The sequence below is a fragment of the Lissotriton helveticus genome, chromosome 12 (genome assembly GCF_964261635.1).
Source record: "Lissotriton helveticus chromosome 12, aLisHel1.1, whole genome shotgun sequence".
Taxonomy (NCBI): Eukaryota; Metazoa; Chordata; class Amphibia; order Caudata; family Salamandridae; genus Lissotriton; species Lissotriton helveticus.
In genome coordinates, this window is record NC_136073.1 from 234,439,835 (window position 1) to 234,461,529 (window position 21,695).

General features: G+C 48.9%; 1 protein-coding gene across 4 annotated transcripts in view; it reads right to left on the bottom strand.

Annotated features, from left to right (window-relative positions):
* Window positions 1-5,933: 5,933 nt before the first annotated feature.
* PIEZO1 (piezo type mechanosensitive ion channel component 1 (Er blood group)) overlaps window positions 5,934-21,695 on the bottom strand; it is an 859,941-nt gene continuing 844,179 nt past the window's right edge. For all 4 annotated transcript variants that reach the window (XM_078670084.1, XM_078670083.1, XM_078670082.1 and 1 more), the window contains 3 exons: window positions 21,287-21,366; window positions 18,822-19,020; window positions 5,934-7,504 (listed from right to left, as the gene is read on the bottom strand). In XM_078670084.1, the coding sequence (XP_078526210.1) occupies window positions 7,255-7,504; window positions 18,822-19,020; window positions 21,287-21,366 (529 nt within the window). In that variant the 3' untranslated portion in view covers window positions 5,934-7,254. The remainder of the gene's footprint in view (window positions 7,505-18,821; window positions 19,021-21,286; window positions 21,367-21,695) is intronic.

Consider the following 21,695-nt stretch of genomic DNA (forward strand, 5'->3'; position numbering starts at 1 on the left):
ACTCCACGCGCACCTGAGCGACGAAAATTGTTGCCACAAAACTGTTGTGATTGTAGGGCCCCCATAGACTTAGCAGTTTCGGTGTCTTTCTTTATTTTTTCTAGGGTGGTGTCAACATCTGGACCAAACAGTCTATCAGGATTGACTGGCTGATTAAGTATGGTTGTCTGAATGTCAGGTTTAAACCCCGATATGCGGAGCCACGCCTGTCGTCTCAGCATGACGCTAGTGTTAATGGCCCTAGCGGCCGTGTCCGCGGCATCAAGTGCACACTTAATGGCTGCGTTGGAGATCAGTTTCCCCTCCTCTATAAGCTGTTTGGTAGCCTCTTGAAACTGCGGAGGCAGGTGTTGTAAAACTTGCTCTAGGGTGTCGTAATGCGCCCTATCGTAACGTGCCAAGAGTGCCTGTGTATTTGCAATACGCCAAAAATTGGCAGCTTGTGCAGCTACTCTTTTGCCTCCTGCACTTTGGACTCCTTATCCGGGGGAGGAGCTTCACCCGTTGTTTGGGAGTTGGCCCTCTTGCGGGCATTTGCGACCACCAGGGAGTCAAGCGGCAACTGTCCCCGAATGTATGCAGGGTCTGCAGGTGCTGGTCTGTACTTCTTTTCGATACGTGGATTGACCACTCTCGCCCTGGTAGGTTCTTTAAAGATGTCCGCTGCATGTTTGAGGACCCCTTTGAGCATAGGCAGTATCTTTACTGTCCTTTCAGAGACTGAAAAAGTGTCAAATAAAAAGTCTTCGTCTACTGGGTCAGCATGCATGTCCACATCATGATTAGCAGCTGCCCTCTCAATGAGTGCATGAAAACCTGCAGAATCTTCCGTTGGGGAGGCACGAACCCTGAAAGGCTGTGGGTCAGGCTGTGGGTCTTGCCCCACATCCTGAGTGCTTTGGTCACCAATGTCATCATATGAATCCGGCTGTGCATCTGGGTCATTGATGGGGAAAGTGTATTGGTCGTCCACATCATATCCCTCACCCTCTGAGTGTTCTGGGGAAGGAGTTGGGCTCCTTCTTGGAGGAGGCTGGATAGGTTCCATGAGGCCTGAAGTGTCCTGAGGAAGCCTTTTCTTTTTCAGGGGGATGACATAGGAGTCCACTGGCTGTGAAGTGATTCTCCTTTTGTAAAGGGTCAATTTGCCCGTGTCTGCGTCGATAAAACGCTCAGAATCCTCTTCTGAGTCGAGTACCCGACTTGAAAACTCCCCTGCCGTCGAAGAATCCGACTTCTTTGGCGCCGATTTTGTGGAAAAGGCCTTCGGGGCCTCCTTTGGCGGCAGAAGGAAGAGAAGTTTATTCGCAGGCTTCACCGGAGTGTCCATCGGCTTCTGTGGCGATGGCATCGGAGCCGACGTTGCAGAGGCCTTCTCCCTGATCCTTTGTAGTGAAGCGGCGACGAGAGACGCGTCGACGAGGAGGACTTGACCTTGCCCTCGGATCCGACGTCCTGTTGCCCCTTCTGAGTCTTTGACGATGATGCCGCAGCCGCCGACCCAGAGTCCTTGGAGCGAAGCGCAGATGTCCCAGCCTTCGATCCGTGTGACTTCTTCGGCTCCGTCTCCACCACGCGTCCGACTAACGGAGTCCCAGGCGGAACCGGAGCCGTGTCGCTGGCTGTTGCGGGCTTTGACGGCGCCGCAGCGGTCGACCCGTGCCGACCACCCTTCTTAGAGGATCCCTCCTCCGTCGCCGATGTTGACACTGTGGAATCGACAGACTTCTTCGACTTCTGTGGCCCGGAGGTCGACTGAGTCGATGAAGCAGCGGGTTTGGTCGTTTTCGTTGTTACGGCCGCCATTTTAGGTGTGCTCGAATCTATAAGTTTCGGTTTCGATTTTGGGTCAGCCATTTTAGGTGTCGTCGATACCGTAGGTTTCGGTTTCGGTTTCGATAAGGCCTGCCCAGCAAGTTTGTCCGTGGCCGGGCCGGAAGGCGGGGCCGTGGCTTGCGGTACGGGGTCTAGGGTAAGGCCGACAGGCGATCCCGTGACCCGATCTTGATCTTCGTAACCTTCGGGGCATAGCTCGTCCCCCGAGCTATCTTCCGCGGCCCCATAAACCTCTTCGACGTCCCCTACCTCTTCGACGTATTCAAGGCCTTGACCCCCGACTCCGACGTCGTGTTCCGGATCTGCCTCGACCTCAGTCTCGGGCGGGGAGATTTGAAGATGATGGCTCTGGTCCTCGTCTTCCTGGTCGCCGAAGATGTTTTCTGGATCTGGGGCCGCTTGTCTGGCCACAAGGCGCACCGCGCGCCGAATCTTGAGTGTTTTCTTGGACCTGAACTTTGCACAGGCCCTGCAGTTGCCGTCGTCATGGTCTGGCGAAAGGCATTTGTTACAGACCGGGTTGAGGTCTATATGTGGGTATTTGGACCCACAGAGCGGACAGAGCTGAAACGGACTCCGCTCCATGCTGTAAAGTCGCAGTCGTGTCGCGATGAGAAGGCCCCGATGTCCGAAGAGTGTAAGCACTCCGCTGATTCCGACTCCAAGAGACGGAAGAACTCGAGACCGCACACAAACAATACCGACGCGAAGAATACAAGGCCTTTTGGCCGTTTAAAGTTAGTTTTTCTCGGTTCCGACAGAGAGACGTCAAGACCGCATCCGAACCCAATGGCGGAAAAAAACAATCTGGGGATGGAGCCGATGCCCATGCGCACTGTAGTCCAGGGGAGGAGCCACCTATCTCAGGATACTTCGAAGACTCTTCCAGGACAACAATGTGCGATCATCCGGGCCCAACACTAGGCGGCGATCTAATGCTAAGATATGAATTTAGCAGCCCACATGCCTCGAACATAAATAAACGTACCTTGCTGCATCTCTTCTCTCCTTGTTGAACTCGAGGAACAGGAATCACTTCCTGACTCCCCTGACCAATCACAATACTTCAATGCAACGTTGGGATTAGGTTGAGCGTCCTGGTTCGACGCTCAACCAAGGAATGGGGGCCTGAGTATGTTCTCCATGCAGGCTGTAATGCATCCTGCATGGAGAACAGGGAAAGTGCGCATGACTGTTTGGGCGGCCCGAGTGGGCCGGCCAAACAGTCGTGTATTTAGCAGTGGGCAAACCACTCCTCCCCTGCCCTGCTCCGAGAGCAGCCCCGCCCCCAAAGCAGCACAAGCATAACATGATAATAACTCAGTTATCATTTTATGATTCTACTTCGCACTGCTTAGAAGCAGAGGGGCAACGCTCCTCCGCCATAGTGGAGGAGCTGCCACTGCCCAAGCTGCGTGTTTTTGGAGCCAGATGGTGGACCTGAAGGTTAGTGTCTCTTATGGCCAGTCTTGGGCCTCAATGCCAGACTTCCTGGAGAGTAGGGTTCGGCCTCTGGCTGAGATGTATTTCAAGGTGGAACACCTGAAGGTCAATCCTCGGGTGTGGGTTTAGGAACAGAGGCTCTGGGCATGGTTTTTGCCCTGGGATTGCCTTCAGGGCAGTTCGATGCAAAGGTTGCAGACCTGATGTTGAACTGACTGCAGGAATTTGATGTTACACATGTGACAGAATGAGCAGCGGTACCCAAGCTATAGCTGAAATGCCTAAACCGGATGACTGGGAACGAAACAATCTTCGGAGTTTCCTTTTTCCCCTGTATATTTTGGGCTAAGGGAGGAATCACAAGCCCAAAGACGTCTTTGAAGAAACACAACTTGCAAACATTCATATCCAAGATTAGAGAGCAGGAGTATGCAGAGCATGTATATCTACAACAGCACATGCTACAAATAAAGTTTGGAAAATGCATCTTCTGGGCATGCATAAACTCAAACCCAGAAACCAAAACCAGACTGGAAACCCAGAAGCCTCCTCTCAGTCAATGTCATTTTTAGAATTGTACATTGTTGTTAGTCCATAATTTGTTTGGTTGCAGAATTATAAGTGGAAACTTGCCATGATCCTAAACTTCATACTAGGCAGGCATCACAAGCACAAGTCATGGTCACAGTAGTTCTTTGATACTAATAAGAGTAAAAAATGAACAGCCTGTTTTCCATATTTCTGAATCTTTGAGATCTGAAAGGAACTCATGCAAGGTGCTTTTCAACAAAACCACCTGTCCTCACATATGAAACACTTCCTTGAGCCAGCACTGTTTTATGACCTTGGTCTGCCTTATGTCCTTACAAAGGCATCCAAATAAAAAGTGAATTCTGAAAATATCTGGAGAAGTGGAAGTCTTCAACCTGCTAAATCCTGAAGAGAACATAAATATGGGTAAACAAATTGAATGATGGTACTAGATGTATTAATATTTTTTTTTTTAAGAAGTCTTCTTGTAGGTAATGCAAGAGTTAGGTTTGTGATTCATGGTGAGTGCGCTATTGGACATGGAGAACGACAGTGCAGAGTCCTGGCACCATTTCTTTTTACACAATTTAAAATACGATGAGGGCCCTTGAGAAGGAAAGCACATACGTTCCGCAAAGTGGCCTGACCACTGTACACGGACGTGCAGTGCCTATGGCTCATAACCCTAATGACCTATAAACTCTGATTGATTCATTTGTTAATATATGGCTTTCTTAGACTTGAGAGTGAATCTGTCAAAGCCTTGTATCATGGAATGCGGTCCGCAGGTGGATAAGTCTTACCAGTTTGAAATGGGGACTACCAAGCTTGCAACAACATCCACCTTCTCCTACTTGGGACTATTGTTTGATGTTCAGGGCACCTGGGGTAAGTTGGTTATAATTAGAACAATGCATATGAATAAATCAATTGCTGCGTTAAATATAATTTCAGCAAGGATATGGAGGAAGCCACTTAAAGAGCTATGTATTGTATTTGGAGCAAAATGTATTCCTTGGCCCATTATGGGGCTATGCTAAATTTAGAAAAATTGCAGCGCGCCGGAAACATTTGCCTAAGTAAGTACCTGTCCGTTCCACAAGGTGTTTCCATCTATGTTGGTCACAGGGAATTGGGGCTTTAAGTTCTTGAAGACCTTATTAGGGTACACCCTATCTTACTTTGGCACAGAATTTGAACTCAGCCTGAGACCTGTTCAAACAGCAAGATGATGACTGAATGTTTATCTTTGGATCTGGCAACGAAAATTCCATGGCCTAAATAGGTCCAGGCCTTTTGCAGCAGGTTGGGTAGACCATATTTCTTTAAATGACCCTGCTTTTCTACATCTGGTTACGAAGGCAGACAAACATGTCGATGAATTTGTTCGAGGATAAACCATTTTGCCAGGAGTGTGGAACGTCTAGGGGTTTAAATCATGAACGGAGGTTAACTAATGAGGGCATACAATTTCATCAGAAACATGGGAATATCCCTGAACATAGATTTGTTTTAACCCAGTTTAGATGTAACATTATCCATTGTTTTGTGTCCTTCCCTGGAGGAAATGACTGGTCACCCATTCTTGCTAGGTGCCTGTGTGATGCACATTGTAATTTACCCTTTCTGTGTACATTTTATGAGGTATTTATAAAGTATTTGTAATGCCACTATTGTGATATTCACACAATGCGGACCAGCTCTGCGTTTTTAAAATGTTATAACTGCATTCTCTGGAGTGTGCGCAGATATGTCCAAGTTCTTATAGAGGGTTATAATGATACGTATGAACATGAGTGGGTAATCGATTAAAAGGAGCTTCTGTATGTTTATATATTCCACTGCAATGATATTTCATAAAGGTGTTCATATTTTATGTATTGTTTTTAACATAAGATAGTTGGCGCAATTAATGCATTGTACCTATTTACTGCCGTGCATTTATAATTTTGTGTCTGAAACCAAATAAAGTTGAATGAATTAAAGTGAATTGAGTGATACTGCGAAATCAGATAGGGTTCTGATGGGCGTCACAAATGGCCTTATTACTGAAACTTACCACTTCAACGTCACAAGGTTATGCATTAGTACAGATCCAAACAATAGACGAATGCATAACAGAATCATGCTGAAAAACATTTATTTTATTTAGTGCAACCAAATTATTTGGAAAAAGTTGGCAATGTAACTGCTTTCCCTACCCAGTGACAGCGAAGGTAAGGTCACCTGCAGAAACAGGTTGGCCTTTAGGTGAATCATGAGATGTGGCCAGCCTGGCCTACACCTTATTGACCTATCAGACACAGAGGCATGCCAGGATGCTCTAAATGTTCCCAGAGGCCAGTCCGCCTTTGGTTACATTCAAGGTTATCAAAAAGATACAGACCTCTGTAAATCGGGGGAAGTTTTATTCCCCTTTTGGTATTAAAGGAAGGAGTTATAATAACAGCTGTACTTTTCTTTTTAAATAAAAATACATTGTGTTTTTAAATCTTTTTATACATAAATATCTGTTGTGGTTCTCTTTTATTTGGTTCTCTTTAAAGTCTTGCATGATTCATATTCTCTTTTGCATACAGTATTCCATGAAAAGCCGTTCTCGGTTGAGCAGATTCGCCTTTCCAGGCATTTATGTCCTGTCCACAGTCTGTGTGCTGGCAGCAGGATTACTCAGTAAAAACATTTTTTAAAAACTTGTCAGCAGCAGTAGGATATGTGTGGTGACTCTCAGGTGAGCCTGATGGATGGAGTTTTTAAATTCACTTTGGGCAAAGCATCTCGGTTGACGGTTATCTTTCTCATCTTTGACAAGTGCAGCAGGAGAAAATCCGACCACGTGTAACATATGATGCGATTTGCCATTCTGACGTTTGCGCTCACTTAAAAGTCTTCAGAGTTCTTTTGCAGAGCCACCGCATTGACCTTCATCCTAGTGTTCTCGAGGGTGCATTCTTAATGATTGTCTGCTGCTTTGAATCCTGGTGAATTAAAAATCAGAGACAAACATAGCAGCTACCCATCCCCACGCTTTTCTACAAAACATGAACTCAGCAGCTCATACACTCAGTTGTAATTAAGGACTCCTTTAAATCTAAGACATTGCAGTGGGTTTAAGGGGGATGGCAGGTCCATAACAACCAAACTGTGCAGAGTAAGGGCTTGAGGAACGCCACTATAACAAGCACTGTTGGGTTGAAGATGGGAGAGGACAGGTGGTTCTTTAAGATGTCTGGACTAACATAAAACACAAAGGCAACCCTACTAGAGTCCCTTAGTCCAGGCGCTAACCCATGAGGACTGTAGCATCGTGCCTTGGCAGTGGCATCCCAGAGTTTGCACAGATGGGCTCCAGGAATTGTTAAGACATTAAGGCACCCCGTGTTCCACATTCCTGTCGCTAAGAGGTAAATGATTGTGAGGGTCCCCTGCGGGCTCCGGTGAAACTTAGTCCTTCTCCCGGGTCCATTTGATCATAGTCTCAGGTGAGCGGTAGAGGAATATGAGTTTGGCATAGAGCTCCTCTTCCAGCTCCAGCTCCCCCGTCTCCCGTACTAGGAAGATGTCCTGGCACAACTTCAGGATGCGATCCACACAAGGCAGTTCCTCGAACATAATGGAGTGGGAGATCTCGCTGAAGAAGCCGCGCACAAATTTCCCGATCACCAGCACGATGGACACGTACAGACCCATAATCCTAAAACCAAGAAAACACAAAACATGAACATTAGTTTGCTTTGTTTATTGTTGTGCAAGCATTATCTATTCATTAAATGAGTTGCCTGTCTCTTAGATGTATTATCTGTTTGGACTCCCTGCCATCACAACTACACTGAGGCCCAGAATTGGTCAACTTTTTGCATCGTGGTTGCAATATTTTTTGTGGACCTGCCACGATGCAAAATGCTAGGCCAGATTTACAAAGCCACGTAAGGGCTGATTTGAATCATCTTCCGTGGCTTTGTAACAAAACAGAAACGTAACGCAGTGCCCTTGTGCTGCGTTGTTTTACACTATGTTGGGAAAGGGTTACATGGGTGTTCCCATGCATCCACTCATGAATGAATGACGTTACAACGCATGCAATTACAATGTGGTTATCACAACTCGTATGACATTACAATGCAAACTTTTACCACGCATATGCCTTTACAACTAATTTCGTGGTAATAGCATGATTAGTAAAGGCATCTGCGTGATCGAGGTTGCATTTGTAAATGTAAGTTTGTGTGCACATATAATTAATAGGTTTATATTTACCCATAAAATACTTACATATTCGTGGTTAAGGCATACATGGTAACGGCATATGGTCTATTTAAAAATTACAGCTAGGGGCGTGGCCAAGATGGCGGGCTGAGTAGACGCTCTCGCCTCGAGCTCCCGAGACCCCGGAGCCCCTGAGCCGTTCTGCACTGCTGATCTCCCCCGGATCAAGCGGAGGAGAAGCCCGGTGCAGCTGCGGAAGCGGTGGTGCGGCTTGGATCCCCTGGCGGCCCCGCAAACACAGCGCGACGCCTAGCCACAGACATCCCCGGAGCGAGCGCGAGCTGCGGATCCGGCGGAGACCCGCAAGCCGGCAGCCGTGACCCGCGGGTGGAGCCACAGGAATACCGGAGCTCCGGCGAGGACTAGCGGCTCGGGGACGCACCCTTCCCGGGCCGCCGGTGCGACCTGGAAACGGAGGTTCCGAGCGGAGCGAAGGTACGCCTTCCAGACCGGGGCGTGGGAGGAACCGGCGAGAAGCTGCCACGCCACTCCGAGGATCGAGTAGGCCGGGAGGCCTATCTCTGAGCGGCGACCCCGCACTTCCTCCCGGAGCCCCTGCAGAGAGGTGGGGCCGGGCGACGACCGGGGGAAGGCTGAGAGTGCCCAGCTGCTCCCACGCACGGCATTGGGGGCCTGCCTGACCCGGCGCCGTGGTGATTGTGCCTGTCCTGGGGAGCGGAGCTGCCATACGAACCGGCGGCCCTGCTTGGCATTGGGCCCTTGCCCCCCGGCCCCTCCCGGCACCGAGACCACGCGGTGGAGCCAAGTCCACCACCGGACACCCCGTCAAGAGCGGGGGGCGCCCCCGGGGCCCAACAGGCACTGGCACCGCAGACTGCGGTGGCGTGACCCGACCAGTGGGGGGTCCGGCCTGTACCGCCTCTCCTTGTGACGCTGTGGGACTCATCTAGGCCCTTGTGGAGACGCTGCACTTCAGACACCGGCCCGAGGTCTAGTTCCGGGCCCTGACGACGTGGTAGCCCACTCCTGGGCGGGCGGGGGAACACTTGCCGCTACTGGACACTGGCCATTAACACGCAACTGGGCTGGACTGCTGCTGAGAGCGGACCGCTGCGCCCCCTCCTGGATCGGCGCCCTGGGGCTCGGAGCCCCGCTGGTTCGAACTAGAAAACGCGGAGACGCTGAGAGAGACGCGGCGGCGTGAGCCCCGACCCCGGCGCCGCCACACCCAGCGGACTTTTGTGGGCATCCCCCCCCTGCGACGCGCCCCCCCCCCCCCTCTGTGATATCGGGCAACAGAGGGGGCAAGAAGGGAGAACGCACCTTGCCCGAAATGTTGGGCAGAGGTGCTCCGAGACAGGACCGGACTCAACCAGCCTCGAGCCCCCCCCACTGGCTCTCGTGGAGCGGAAGGGGGAGAGCCTCCGGTCACCAGGTCTTTCCTGGAGTCGCTGTTCGGCACCCTCAGAGAGGACTTCCAGGTGTTGAAGCAGGAGGTGGCCGGGGAAGTCCGGGAGGTGCGGAGAGAGGTCGACGCGCTTGGAGAAAGAGTATCCACCGTGGAAGATGCTAACCAATCCCGGGACGAGGAGATTGCGCACTTACAGCAGGAAGTCTTGCGGCTCCAAGACCAACAGATTGACCTCCAGTCCCACGCCGAAGATCACGAGAACAGGTCCAGGCGCAACAACATCAGGGTCTGGGGCGTCCCATCTAAAGAAGAGGGGGAAGACACAGCAGCCTATCTGAGGGACCTGTTCCGTGACATTTTGGGGGAACCCGCAGACTTCCTGGTGAGAATTGACAGGGCACACAGAGTGGGTCTGCCGCGCCGGGCCTCGGCGCCGCCCTCGGACATTCTGGCCTACCTACCGGATTTTCCCCTGAAAGAACGGATCTTGCGCGAGGCACGACGAAAGCAGCCAGTGAGCTTCCGGGGTCATCAAATAGCCCTATTTCAGGACTTATCAACGATCATACTGCAGAAACGCAAGTCCTTCAAGATCGCCACGGACTTTTTGCGGGAGCACGACACGCAATACTCATGGGGCCATCCCTTCAGGCTCATCTTCCGTTGGAACGGGACACTGCATCAGCTTCGGTCCCTCCAGGACACTTGCGGAGTGCTGGGTATCACCGCGGCAGACGACGACGTTCCAACGCCTCGCCGCCGCCGCAACTCCAGGGAGGGATGGCAGACGGTCCGACGGCGACGACCCACGCTCCCGCCTCCACGACCGGATTCTCCCACGATCAGAGCTGAGATGGACAGCGCCATACGGGAGGTGTCCAGAGATACGTCTTCTGGTGATATAGCCTTGACGGCCTGAACGGACTCCGGGGGAGATCATATTGGCTTCATCATCATTGCGGGGGTTCTGGGGGGGAGGGAGGGCTCTGGGAGGGCATAGGTGGTGGCTGGACGTCCACTCGAATACTTTTCCACGGACTTGTCCGTTAGGGACCAGACTGGGACAATGGAGTTTTTTGAACAGTTGGGCTTGGGGTTGAGGGGTAAGAGGGGGGCTGAGGGTAGGCCAGTGGACGAAGGGAGGGGAATCGGGGAGTTGGGCAGTTCAGGGGATGTTTGGAGGATGGGGATGGGGGGGATACGGGGTTTATGCTGTGCTGTATTGTCTTGCTGCTATGTGCGCTTTGTCCTCGCGCCACTTTCTCAGGGCTGGTTGAGGAATGTTTGGGGGGGGGGATCTGGGGCTTGTGCTGTGCTATCGTTTTTTGCTGCTGCTTTTGCCCTGTCCTTCATCCACAGGTACGGAGTTCAGAGTGTCATGCTAGAGGGTTATTGCATTTGTTCCGACCCGCATTGCTAATTTGAACTGATTTCACTATTGATTCAGGTTCATTAAACGATATTTCACTGTCCGTTCATGGCCCTTAAGATTGTTACCCTTAATGTGAAGGGGTTGAATAACCCGATCAAGCGTAGAGCAATGTTGTCCCTTCTAGAAAACACCCAGGCAGACATCTGCCTCTTGCAAGAAACTCACCTCTTGGCCCGAGATTGTCTCCGGATGCGGTCCCCCAAATTCCCGATACAGCTCTTTTCCTCAGGGACTACTAAAACAGCGGGGGTTGCGATCTTGGTGTCTAGACAGTTTGGAGGGGAGGTCCTATGCAAGGTGGCGGAACAGAAGGGGAGGCTCCTGGCTTACAGGGTTAGGCTAGGGGGATTGCTGTTCACAGTGGGCTCGGTATATAGCACTAATGATCGCCAAGATCTGTTTCTACAATCGGCCCTGGAAGATATCACGACGACTCCGGACAGGCACATAATCATTGGGGGGGACCTGAATATGGTCATTAACTCATCCTTAGATAGATCTGCGCAGCGACGCCCACACACCGGAGAATTTTCACAGATGAGTACCTCCCGCTTACGGGATCTTGATATGCACGATTTATGGAGACGCTTACACCCCACAGGCCTATTCTTACTACTCCCACGCGCACAAGACATACGCTAGACTAGATTATCTCCTGGTTACGGGACCGGTCGCCGAAATGGCGACGGCTTCCGATGTGGGGGTCCTTACATTGTCTGACCACACCCCGGTGTCGGGCTCCTTCCGACTACCGCCGATGTCTCCCTCGCGAGGGGTCTGGCGTCTTCGGGATACCCTCTTACATAAACAGACGGTCGTGAAACAGATACGTGACGCGATTACTGAGTATCGGAAACACAACGAGAATGGGGATACCACCCGGGCAACGCAGTGGGCCGCCATGAAGACGGTGCTCCGGGGTGAGTTTATCGCCATTTCCTCCGCGGAGAATAGGGAACGACAACAAAAAAGGGACGAACTTACGACTACGGTGCGGGAACTGGAACAGATGCATCAGAGGACGGGGGCCCCCAGAGTCTGGCGGCAACTCAAATCAGCCCGGAAGCTTCTTTCCGCGCTAGATATGGACAGGGTGGAATACGCGGCGCTGCGCCTGAAGCACGTGTATTACACAGGCGGTGACAGATGCGGCCGGCTACTCGCGAACAAACTTCGGGTGAAGCACCAGCACCAACGGGTTAAGGAGCTGTCCCTTCCGGGCGGAACTTTGGCCACGGAGGACCACCAGATTGCGGACGGGTTCCGTCGCTATTACGCCAACCTATACGCGGGCGCACCTTCCTCGGCCTTGGCTAAGGATGATTATCTTGCGTCGGTCGACCTCCCTGTCCTTACCCCGGAACAGGCGGAACATATGGAACGAGACATTAGGCCGGAGGAGGTGATTGCGGCTATCTCCCGACTCAAACATGGGAAAGCCCCGGGTCCCGACGGTTACACCCCACTTTTTTACAAAATGTTTTGTCAGGAGCTGGCGCCACTGTTGACACGGCTCTTTAACTCTTTTGCTGATCCGGGGGCTATCCCCCCGGATTTGCTGCGGGCAACAGTATCGGTGATCCACAAACCGGGGAAGGACCGGACTGAATGCGACTCCTACTGGCCGATCTCGCTACTGAATGTGGACCTCAAGCTCTACACGGGGATCATGGCGGAACGTTTGGCGCCACATTTGCCAGGGCTAGTGGACCCGGATCAGTCCGGGTTTGTTCCAGGCCGACAAACGGTAGACAACACTAAGAGGGTGGTCCACGTCCTAGAGAAGGCCTCCCGTATCCCCGGGGAACGCATGCTGCTTTCGGTTGACGCGGAGAAAGCGTTCGATCGGGTGCATTGGCCTTACCTTGAGAAAGTGCTCTGCAAACTGGGTATGGGTGAGAAATTCCGTACCCTCATATTTAACTGTTACAGATCCCCTGCCGCGACGGTACGGGTGAACGGGTGCAGCTCCGGCCAATTCGTGATAGAGAGAGGAACCAGACAGGGGTGCCCACTGTCCCCGCTACTCTTCGCTCTATACATGGAGCCGTTTGCCCAGAGGATTCGCCGAAACCCGGAGGTGACTGGCGTCCGGATGGGGGGCCACATTCACGCCATCAGTTTGAATGCGGATGATGTGATCTTAATGCTTGACAATCCGAAGGAGGCGCTCCCCGCTTGCATTGCCGAGATGGACGCCTTCGCCACGGTAGCGGGCTTCAAAATGAATATAAGAAAGACGGCGGCCCTGGACATCTCGCTCAACACTGCTACGAGACTTGAGTTGCAAGGGCGATTCCCTATGCATTGGTCTAAAGATCTGGTCCCATACCTGGGCATACTCCTGGCACCCTCTTTGCCTGCCATGGTGACTGCTAATTACGCAGCCCTGGGCAAGAAAATTAAGGAGGAGCTATCCCGCAGGAGCAAAGGCACGCTGTCGTTGCTGGGACGGATCGCCGCGGTAAAGATGAATCTCTTGCCGCAGGTACTGTATTTGTTCCGGGCCCTGCCGCTCCAGCCACCGAAGGGATGGATACGACAGGCTCAGACCGATGTCGCACGCTTTGTCTGGCAGGGCCGTAAACCCAGACTCAGGAGAGCCTTGTCCACGCTGGCACCTGAGTCTGTTGGACTTGGCATTCCGGATCTGCACAAGTACTTTCAGGCGGCGCAGTTGCGGTATCTGGTGGAGTGGTGCAAATGGGAATCTGACAGACACTGGCTGTTTCAGGACCAGGCAGTGGCGGGCAGGACCCTGCAGGAGATACCCTTCATGCGCAGATGTCACCGCCCCCCCAATCTCTATGCATCCTTTGTCACACAGGTTCCGCTCAGTGTGTGGGACGCTGTGAATGCTACGCATGAGTTCACCACCTTCCCGTCACCGCTTACACCACTGATTGAGAACCCCGACTTTCAACCCGGGATGGAACCTGGCGCTTTCGCGCTCTGGTAGGCAGCCAGATGCTGCGCTTTGTTTCACATATATGGTCCGGAGGGTGCTGTGTCGTTTGAGGACCTTCGCCGGGACTACCACCTACCCGAAACTGAGCGTATGCGGTATCTACAGGTACGCCATTGGGCGCTTCAGTCGCAAGTTCGGGATCTAGCTGACCGGAAACTCACCCCATACGAGATGTGGCTGGCGACGCGTTCCTCGGACGCCCAGCTCATCTCAGACCTATACCGACTCTTACAACCCCCCACTTACCACATCCATAACCCCGGTAGGGTTCGCTGGGAGCGAGAGCTGGGGAGGGAACGGAGTCACAAGGAATGGGACGATATCTCCTACCGGGCGCGTCATTCAGCGTACCACACTGGGCTCACTGAAACCTTTACTAAGATATCCACATACTGGTACTACACGCCGCAGAGGTTGCATGAAATGAACCATAACATCCCGAACACCTGTTGGCGCGAATGCGGACAGACTGGCACGCTTACACACATATTATGGGATTGTCCATTACTAAGTCCTTACTGGACGGAGATTTTAGACGAGATAGACCAGTGCTTTAACATTGAATTACCCCGCTTCCCTGCCTATGTCCTGCTAGGATTACCTAATGGCTTGATGTACCCTCTACGATCCAGGAGGGGCAGACAGATAGCGATCGCTTTGGGCTCGGCGATCCAGAATATACTCATATACTGGCGTACGACCACCCTTCCTACCACCATAGGCTGGCTGCACAGGTTATGGCACGTTCTGGGAATGGAGAAGCTGTCCCTCACGGTGGCAGGCGAGGTGGATAGATTTGAGGACCTGTGGCAACCTTTCCATACTTTACTACAGTCGGAATTCAAAGAAATTACTTGTCCCCGATATCTTAGACTATTGAGACTGACATCCCCGATTGCCTAGTTGACTTGGAGGGAGGACACGATAGGAGGTGTGGATCCTTCGCGAGGGTGATGGACGTGTAGGACATTCGCTCAGCACAAGGGGGGGGGGAGGGAGGTTGGTGGTTCTGGGGGGAGGGCGTGGCGGGGGGGAGTTGAGGGGGGGTTGTTAGTTTTGGGATTTGTCATCATGGCGCTCACACCTAGACTGAGGCTCTACAACTGCTCAGATGGTAATGTATGGAATTCTGAAGGCGCATCTGGAGCAGGGACTTTGCATTCCATTATTACGATGACTGTATTCATTGTGTGTATTGTTTTTCCTTGTTTCTTAAACTGCAATAAAATGCTTTAAACCTAAAAATTACAGCTAAAAGTAAATACACCTTTTTTATAAATAAATATCTTTGCCATCTAAACGATTAAAAATCACTCATTACAGCAATTGGAGTGGCTCGTCTTTTCCCTGCTGAAGCATTGTTGTGGGGAATTCTCAGTGCAATATATATATATATATATATATATATATATATATATCAGCAACACTCCATTGAAGCCTCAATAGATCGCAGAGAATGGAGCACGGACCACAGTTAGGTGCAGGAAACAGTTCTTTATTGTCAGCTCATGAAGCCCCGGCAGCCATATATATATATATATATATTCTGCATATATTTATAAATTCCCTCCCCTCACCCCATGACCACCCTAAAAATACTCTTGCCATCCAAAAACCAATACCCACTCTAACCCCTAAAAATACCCTTGCCTCTCAAAAACCGATACCCACTCTAGAAACTTGCCACCAAAAAAAACATGCACACCCTAATCTCTAAGTTTAACCATGCCACCCAAAAACCATAACCTCCCTAAACACAAAAAATACTCTTGCCACTCAAAACCAGTACCCACCCTAAACTTAGCCTTGCCACCCTAAATCCATACCCACCCTAAAAATACCCTTTCCACCAAAAAAACTCATAGCTGTCCTAAAACTATATTTTCCGCCCAAAAACCCATACCTACTCTAAACCACAAAATTTCCCTTGCCACCGAAAAACCCATACCCACCCTAAAACTAACCTTGACACCAGAAAACCCATATCCACCTTTAACCCTGAAAAATTCCCTTGCTACCCAAAATCCCATACCCATCCTAAAAATGTCATTGCCACCCAAAAACCCATACTCACCCTAAGCCATGAAATTACCCTTGCCACCCAAAAACCCATACCCATCCTAAACCCTAAAAATACCCTCACCACCCAAAAGCCCAAACTCAACCTAAATCCTAAAAATACCATTGCCACCCAAAAACCCAAACCCACCCAAAACCCTAAAATTATGCTTACTGCCCAAAAACCCATACCCACCCTAAACCCTAAAAATATCCTCGCCACCCAAAAGCCCATACTCACCCTAAATCCAAAAAATACCATTGCCACACAAAAACCCATACCCACCCAAAACCCTAAAAATATGCTTACTGCCCCAAAACCCATACCCACCCTAAATCCTAAAAATAACCTTGCCACTCAATAACTCATATCCACCCAAAACCCTGATAATAACCTTGCCAACCAAAAACCATACCCACCCTAAAGATACCCTTGCCACCCAAAATCCCATATCCACCCCGAAATCCTAAAAATAACATTGCCAACCAAAAACCCATACCCACGCTAAACCATAAAATTACTCTTGCCACCCAAAAACCCATATCCACCCTAAACCTTAAAAATATCCTTGACACCAAAAACCCATACCCATCCTAATCCCTAAAATGAAACTTGCCACCCAAAAACCCATAAGGGCTAGACACTGGGGATATGAACAACTTTAGACCCGTATCGAACCTATCCCTTTTATCTAAAATTCTGGAAAGATGTGTTCTTCCACAGCTAATCCAACACTTGGAGAACATCAAGCAACTAGACCCACACCAATCTGGATTCAGAAAACCCATATCCACCCTAAACCCTAAAAATACCCTTGCCACCCCAAAACCCATACCAACCCTAAAGAATATCATTGGCACCCCAAAACCCATACCCACCCTCAACCCTAAAAATGGCATTGCCACCCAAAAACCCATACCCACCCTAAAAATAACCTTGCCACCCAAAAACCCATACCCACCCTAAAAATGGCCTTCCCACCCAAAAGCCCATACCTACCGTAAACCATGAAATTACCCTTGCCACCCTAAAACCCATCCCCACCCTAAACCCCTAAAAATATCCTTGCCACCCAAAAACCCATACGCATCCTAAACCCTAAAATTCACCTTGGCACCCAAAATCCCATACCTACCCTAAAATTAATCTTGCCACCCAAAAACCCATATCCACCCTAAACCATAAAAATACCCTTGCCACCCAAAACCATACCCACTCTAAACCCTAAAAATACCCTTCCCACCCAAAAACCCATACCCACCCTAAAAACCCATACACACCCTTATATACAAACACTTAGCCAGATGTAGGTAATTTTAATTTACCACCTCTTAAATACCGATTCATACCGAATCGGTATTTAAGAGGTGGTAAAATAGAGGGGGGGAGATGTAGGTATTTCAGATTTGGTAAATACCGAATCGTTAAGATTCGGTATTTACCGATTCTGTAAATACCGATTCGGTATTGCCCATTGATTCCTATGGGCCTTGCAGCCTATAGGAATCAATGGGCAATACCGATTCTGTAATTACAGAATCGGTAAATACCGATTTTAGCAAGAGTGCAGGGGTGTCACTTTGACACCCTCTGGCACCCCAAAAATAGGCATGTGCGCCATGTGGCACACAGACATGTCCTAAGGGCATGTCTGTGTGTCACATGGCACAGGTGTGCATGCACACCTGGATTCGGTATTTTACCACCCAATTGAATTGGGTGGTAAAATACCGATTCTTAAAGCCCTGTGGCACTCTGACATGTGCCAGCTACATCTGCATTTACAGAATCGGTATTTTACCGAGTCTGTATTTACTGATTCGGTAATTTTACCGAATCGGTAAATACAGAATCGGTAAAATACCGATTCTGTAAATGCATGCCCTACATCTCAAAATCCAATTACCGGTCGACCGGTAATTGGCCACCTACATCTGGCCTTGAATGCTTACCTAACACTTACATTTAAAACGCATATGCCTTTACCATTCATGCCTTTACAACGAAATTCAATGTAAAGGAATATGTGTAGTAAAAGTTGTGTTTTAATGGCACATGCATTGTAATAACCACGCTGTAATGGCATGCGATGTAATGCCCGCATTGTAATGGTTCTTCCCCCACTCATGTATTTTTGATGCAAACCCTGATTTACTAAAGGCAGTAAACCTGGGGTTACGCCAAATTGGTGCGCTCACCTGAGGCTGGCATGATGAGAAATAACTTCGTTTCTCCTTGTTACTGCCTCTTTCCATGTGTGCCGCAACCTACAGCACCCTCAGAAAGAGGAATATGCCTCAGAAGATTAAAGGTACTCCTTCCTGCACAAAAGCAACCCTGCCTGTAACACACGATGCACAATGGCACAAAGGGGGCTAGGCTACCCGAGTGCACAGAGCAGAAGTGTACCATATATATTATTATATGGTGCATTTCATTTATCTCCTTTTCAAAGAATATAGAGGCAACTTGCTGTGTTACATGACAGGTTAGTAAATCTGGGTCTGGTTTTTGAGTCACAAATGTTTGAATCTCTTATTGATCAGGTTTTTGATATTCCTACTTTCTGTTTTTGGTTTTCCTATCTTGGATGGTTCATGTGTGTAGTTTTTCTTCCCTGCCAGGATCGGGTTTTTTTTGGTTTTCACCTTGCACAGATCACCTTTCCTCTTTTTTTCTAGCTTGCATGGTTTGTGTTTTTGGGTTTCCTTACTAGGATGGAACAGTTTTTTCCTATTTTACACAGATAATTCTTTTTAGTTTCCTTTACTCAGATGGTCTGAATTTTTGGTTTCTGTACCGCTCATGGATTGGGTTTCACTGCCTGGATTGGCTTTTCTTTGCTAGCATCACTTGGATTTACAGTCCTCTCTACTTTCACTCATTGAAACAGGGAACCCATGTTTACACTTACCCGTATCCGGCGAGGAAGCCCAGGCTTGGGGGGCTGACCTTGTCGTTGAAGATGACCATTGGCAGTATGTTGCAGTCGTCTTTCTCACAGTCTTTTAGTCGTATCACCCACCACTCTAGAAAGCTGCTTGTGCTGTTGCCTTCACCAATTCGCTGCCGCTTCAGCTGCACCTCAACATCTAGGTAGCTCTCCTCCTCATCTGTAAAACGTGTGTCAGAGTATAAGCATGCATGTTGACACTGCTATTCCCTCTCTAAAACACCTAAATGCATGGTTTCTGACTGGGCTTTTATCTCATACAAGCATTGTAGCTGCAGTTGGGCCACCAGGGTCTCTGAATAAGTCTGTTTTTATTGTCATTCACCACTAAAAGAGTATAAGCATGCCTTAAATCTTGTAAAACTCACAAAAACAGACACAAACAAAAAACTATCAAGAAAGGCATGAAGGTGAAATAGTTCTTGAAGTGACACCAAAACACACAATCACTTTGCATTTGAAGTTGTAAAAGGTTGGGTTCCACATCTCTGGTACTGCACTCCAAAAAACAACTTATCGCCCCCTCGCACTCCTCCCCAAACCCGTGTTGAGACTGAGTGCAGGACTCTGAGGAACCAATACTGTAGTTTGTGGCCCAGTGGCATACTACCTGTAAAAAACATGGCCAGATCCTGCAGCTGGTAAAGGCTACGCATCCGTCCTGCCCATTATTTGCAGAGCCCGTTCTTGCCCATGACCATTATCCACATCTCAAACCACTTTTCTTGATGATAAATAATGAATATATGCAAAAGCTTTTAGCCAAGTTATGCTTAGTATCCCCGCACTTTGCACCCTGCGTTTCTTCTTGCATTCATGGTTAGATGTGGGATCTTGGCTCCTCTAACTTAGGGCCATATGTATCAAGGTACCAACTAGCGATTCTGTAATAGCGATTTTTAAGAAATCGCTATTTCAGAATCGCTAATTGGTATGTATCAAGAAAATCGCAATTTTTTAGCGATTTCTTGATATTCTCTGATTGCGAATTCGCAAATTGCGAATTCACAATTAAGGAATACTTTCCCATTCATTTCTATGGGCCGGGAGGCTCATAGGAAGGAATGGGAATTTATTCTCAATTTGCGATTCGCAATTTGCTAATCGCAAATTGAGAATAATTTCAAGGGTGCAGGGGTGTCCAAAGGACACCCTGTTGCACCCCTGAAATAAGCATGGGTGCACATGTGGTGCACATACATGCCCTTAGGGCATGTATGTGCGTCACATGGCACTTTGAAAAATGCAAAAATGGGCATTTTTCAAGAAATTCGCAAATTAGCACCAACTTGAAGTTGGTGGTAATTTGCGATTCCATGGGGACAATTAGCAATTCTTTTTTAGCTTCACACATTGCATTTAAGGAATCGCAAAATTTGTGATTCCTTAAATGCAACTGCAAAATAAGGAATCGCAAATTTTGCGATTCCTTATTTTGCACCAGATTTTCATTCATACATCCCATTTAGCAAATTCGCATTCGCAAACGCCGAATTTCTGCGAATTTCGGCCTTTGCGAATGCGAATTTGTATGATACATATGGCCCTTAGTCCCCTGCTTTTAGTAACCAAAGATTCCTGGTGCTTCGTATTTTAGATTTGTGGTACATGCCCTCATTTCACTTCCCTGAGGGTGGTAAGGCGCATGCTATATCCACACTTCCGCAGTCCACTACCAGAGGCTTTGGCACAGGAAACATTTGATTACACTCAAGTCACTACCAGAATGTCCTGCCAACCACATCAGTAATTGTACAACTGAGTGCCTTAGGGACAGTGATGGCTGGTACAAACCTTCTGATCCAAAATTCCAATGTTTGTCTTTGTTTCTCCATTTTTGATTGTAGACTATTCTACCTTCAGTGGATGGAATGTTCTAATAGCATTATAGCCCTTCTACCTACTACTAATATGGACTCAGACCTCACTCTCCAGGGACTAGCCGCACTCTCCTAATATACAGTCTAGCACGTAGCTCCAGACTGATGTTGGTGCTTAATGGACTGAGGACGGACTCCCAAAGCTTAAAATCAAGTGACTAGCTCATGTTTTCACAAGAGTACGGACCTTCACAGTTATAGTTTGGGCCAAAAGCGAATCACTTGCTTACCTGACTATGGGCTTACAAATCCCATACCACGAGGATTGGCCATAGACTCGCAGATCACACGTATTGACCACTGACTCACTTGGCTGCTTACTAGACTCACACATTTGATAATTTGAGGATTGCCCCCCAACTCACATGGTTCCTAATTGGAGTTAAGTATGGACTCACACAGCTTGCATTTTGGGTATTGGCCCCAGAGACACTCAGCTGCTTACAACGTATGGAATAACAAGCTCACACTTTGGGGATTAGCAACAGACTCAGAAAATACATATGTCCAACACAGTTCACAGTTAGGAGATTGAACCAGACTCACCTGGCTGTAGTTGCCTAACAGGATTGGCTTCTGGTCCATTGGGAGCCCGAATGTATTTCGGAAACAGGTGAGCCACGCGACTATAACAAAACAAAAGGATAAATGAGAACCTAGAGTAGTTACAAGAAACTTTGAATCAGATATTTAGGGGTTCACTCTGGGTATCAGGTTGTCATATGGCATTGCTGGTGGCCACACTGAGATTTTCTGAGCGTGCTACAAAATGTACACACATCTAAACAAGTAGTCATCAGAGAAGACTGTTGGGTACATGCTTGGCGACTTAATCGTGCGATTTAGCCATACCGTCCCTTACGTAGAGAGGAGTTAGAGCTGTGTAGGCATGTGTGCCACCAACACTAAATCTGTGGGATCCAGCATCAAATATCTTATCGCAATCCAATTGAAA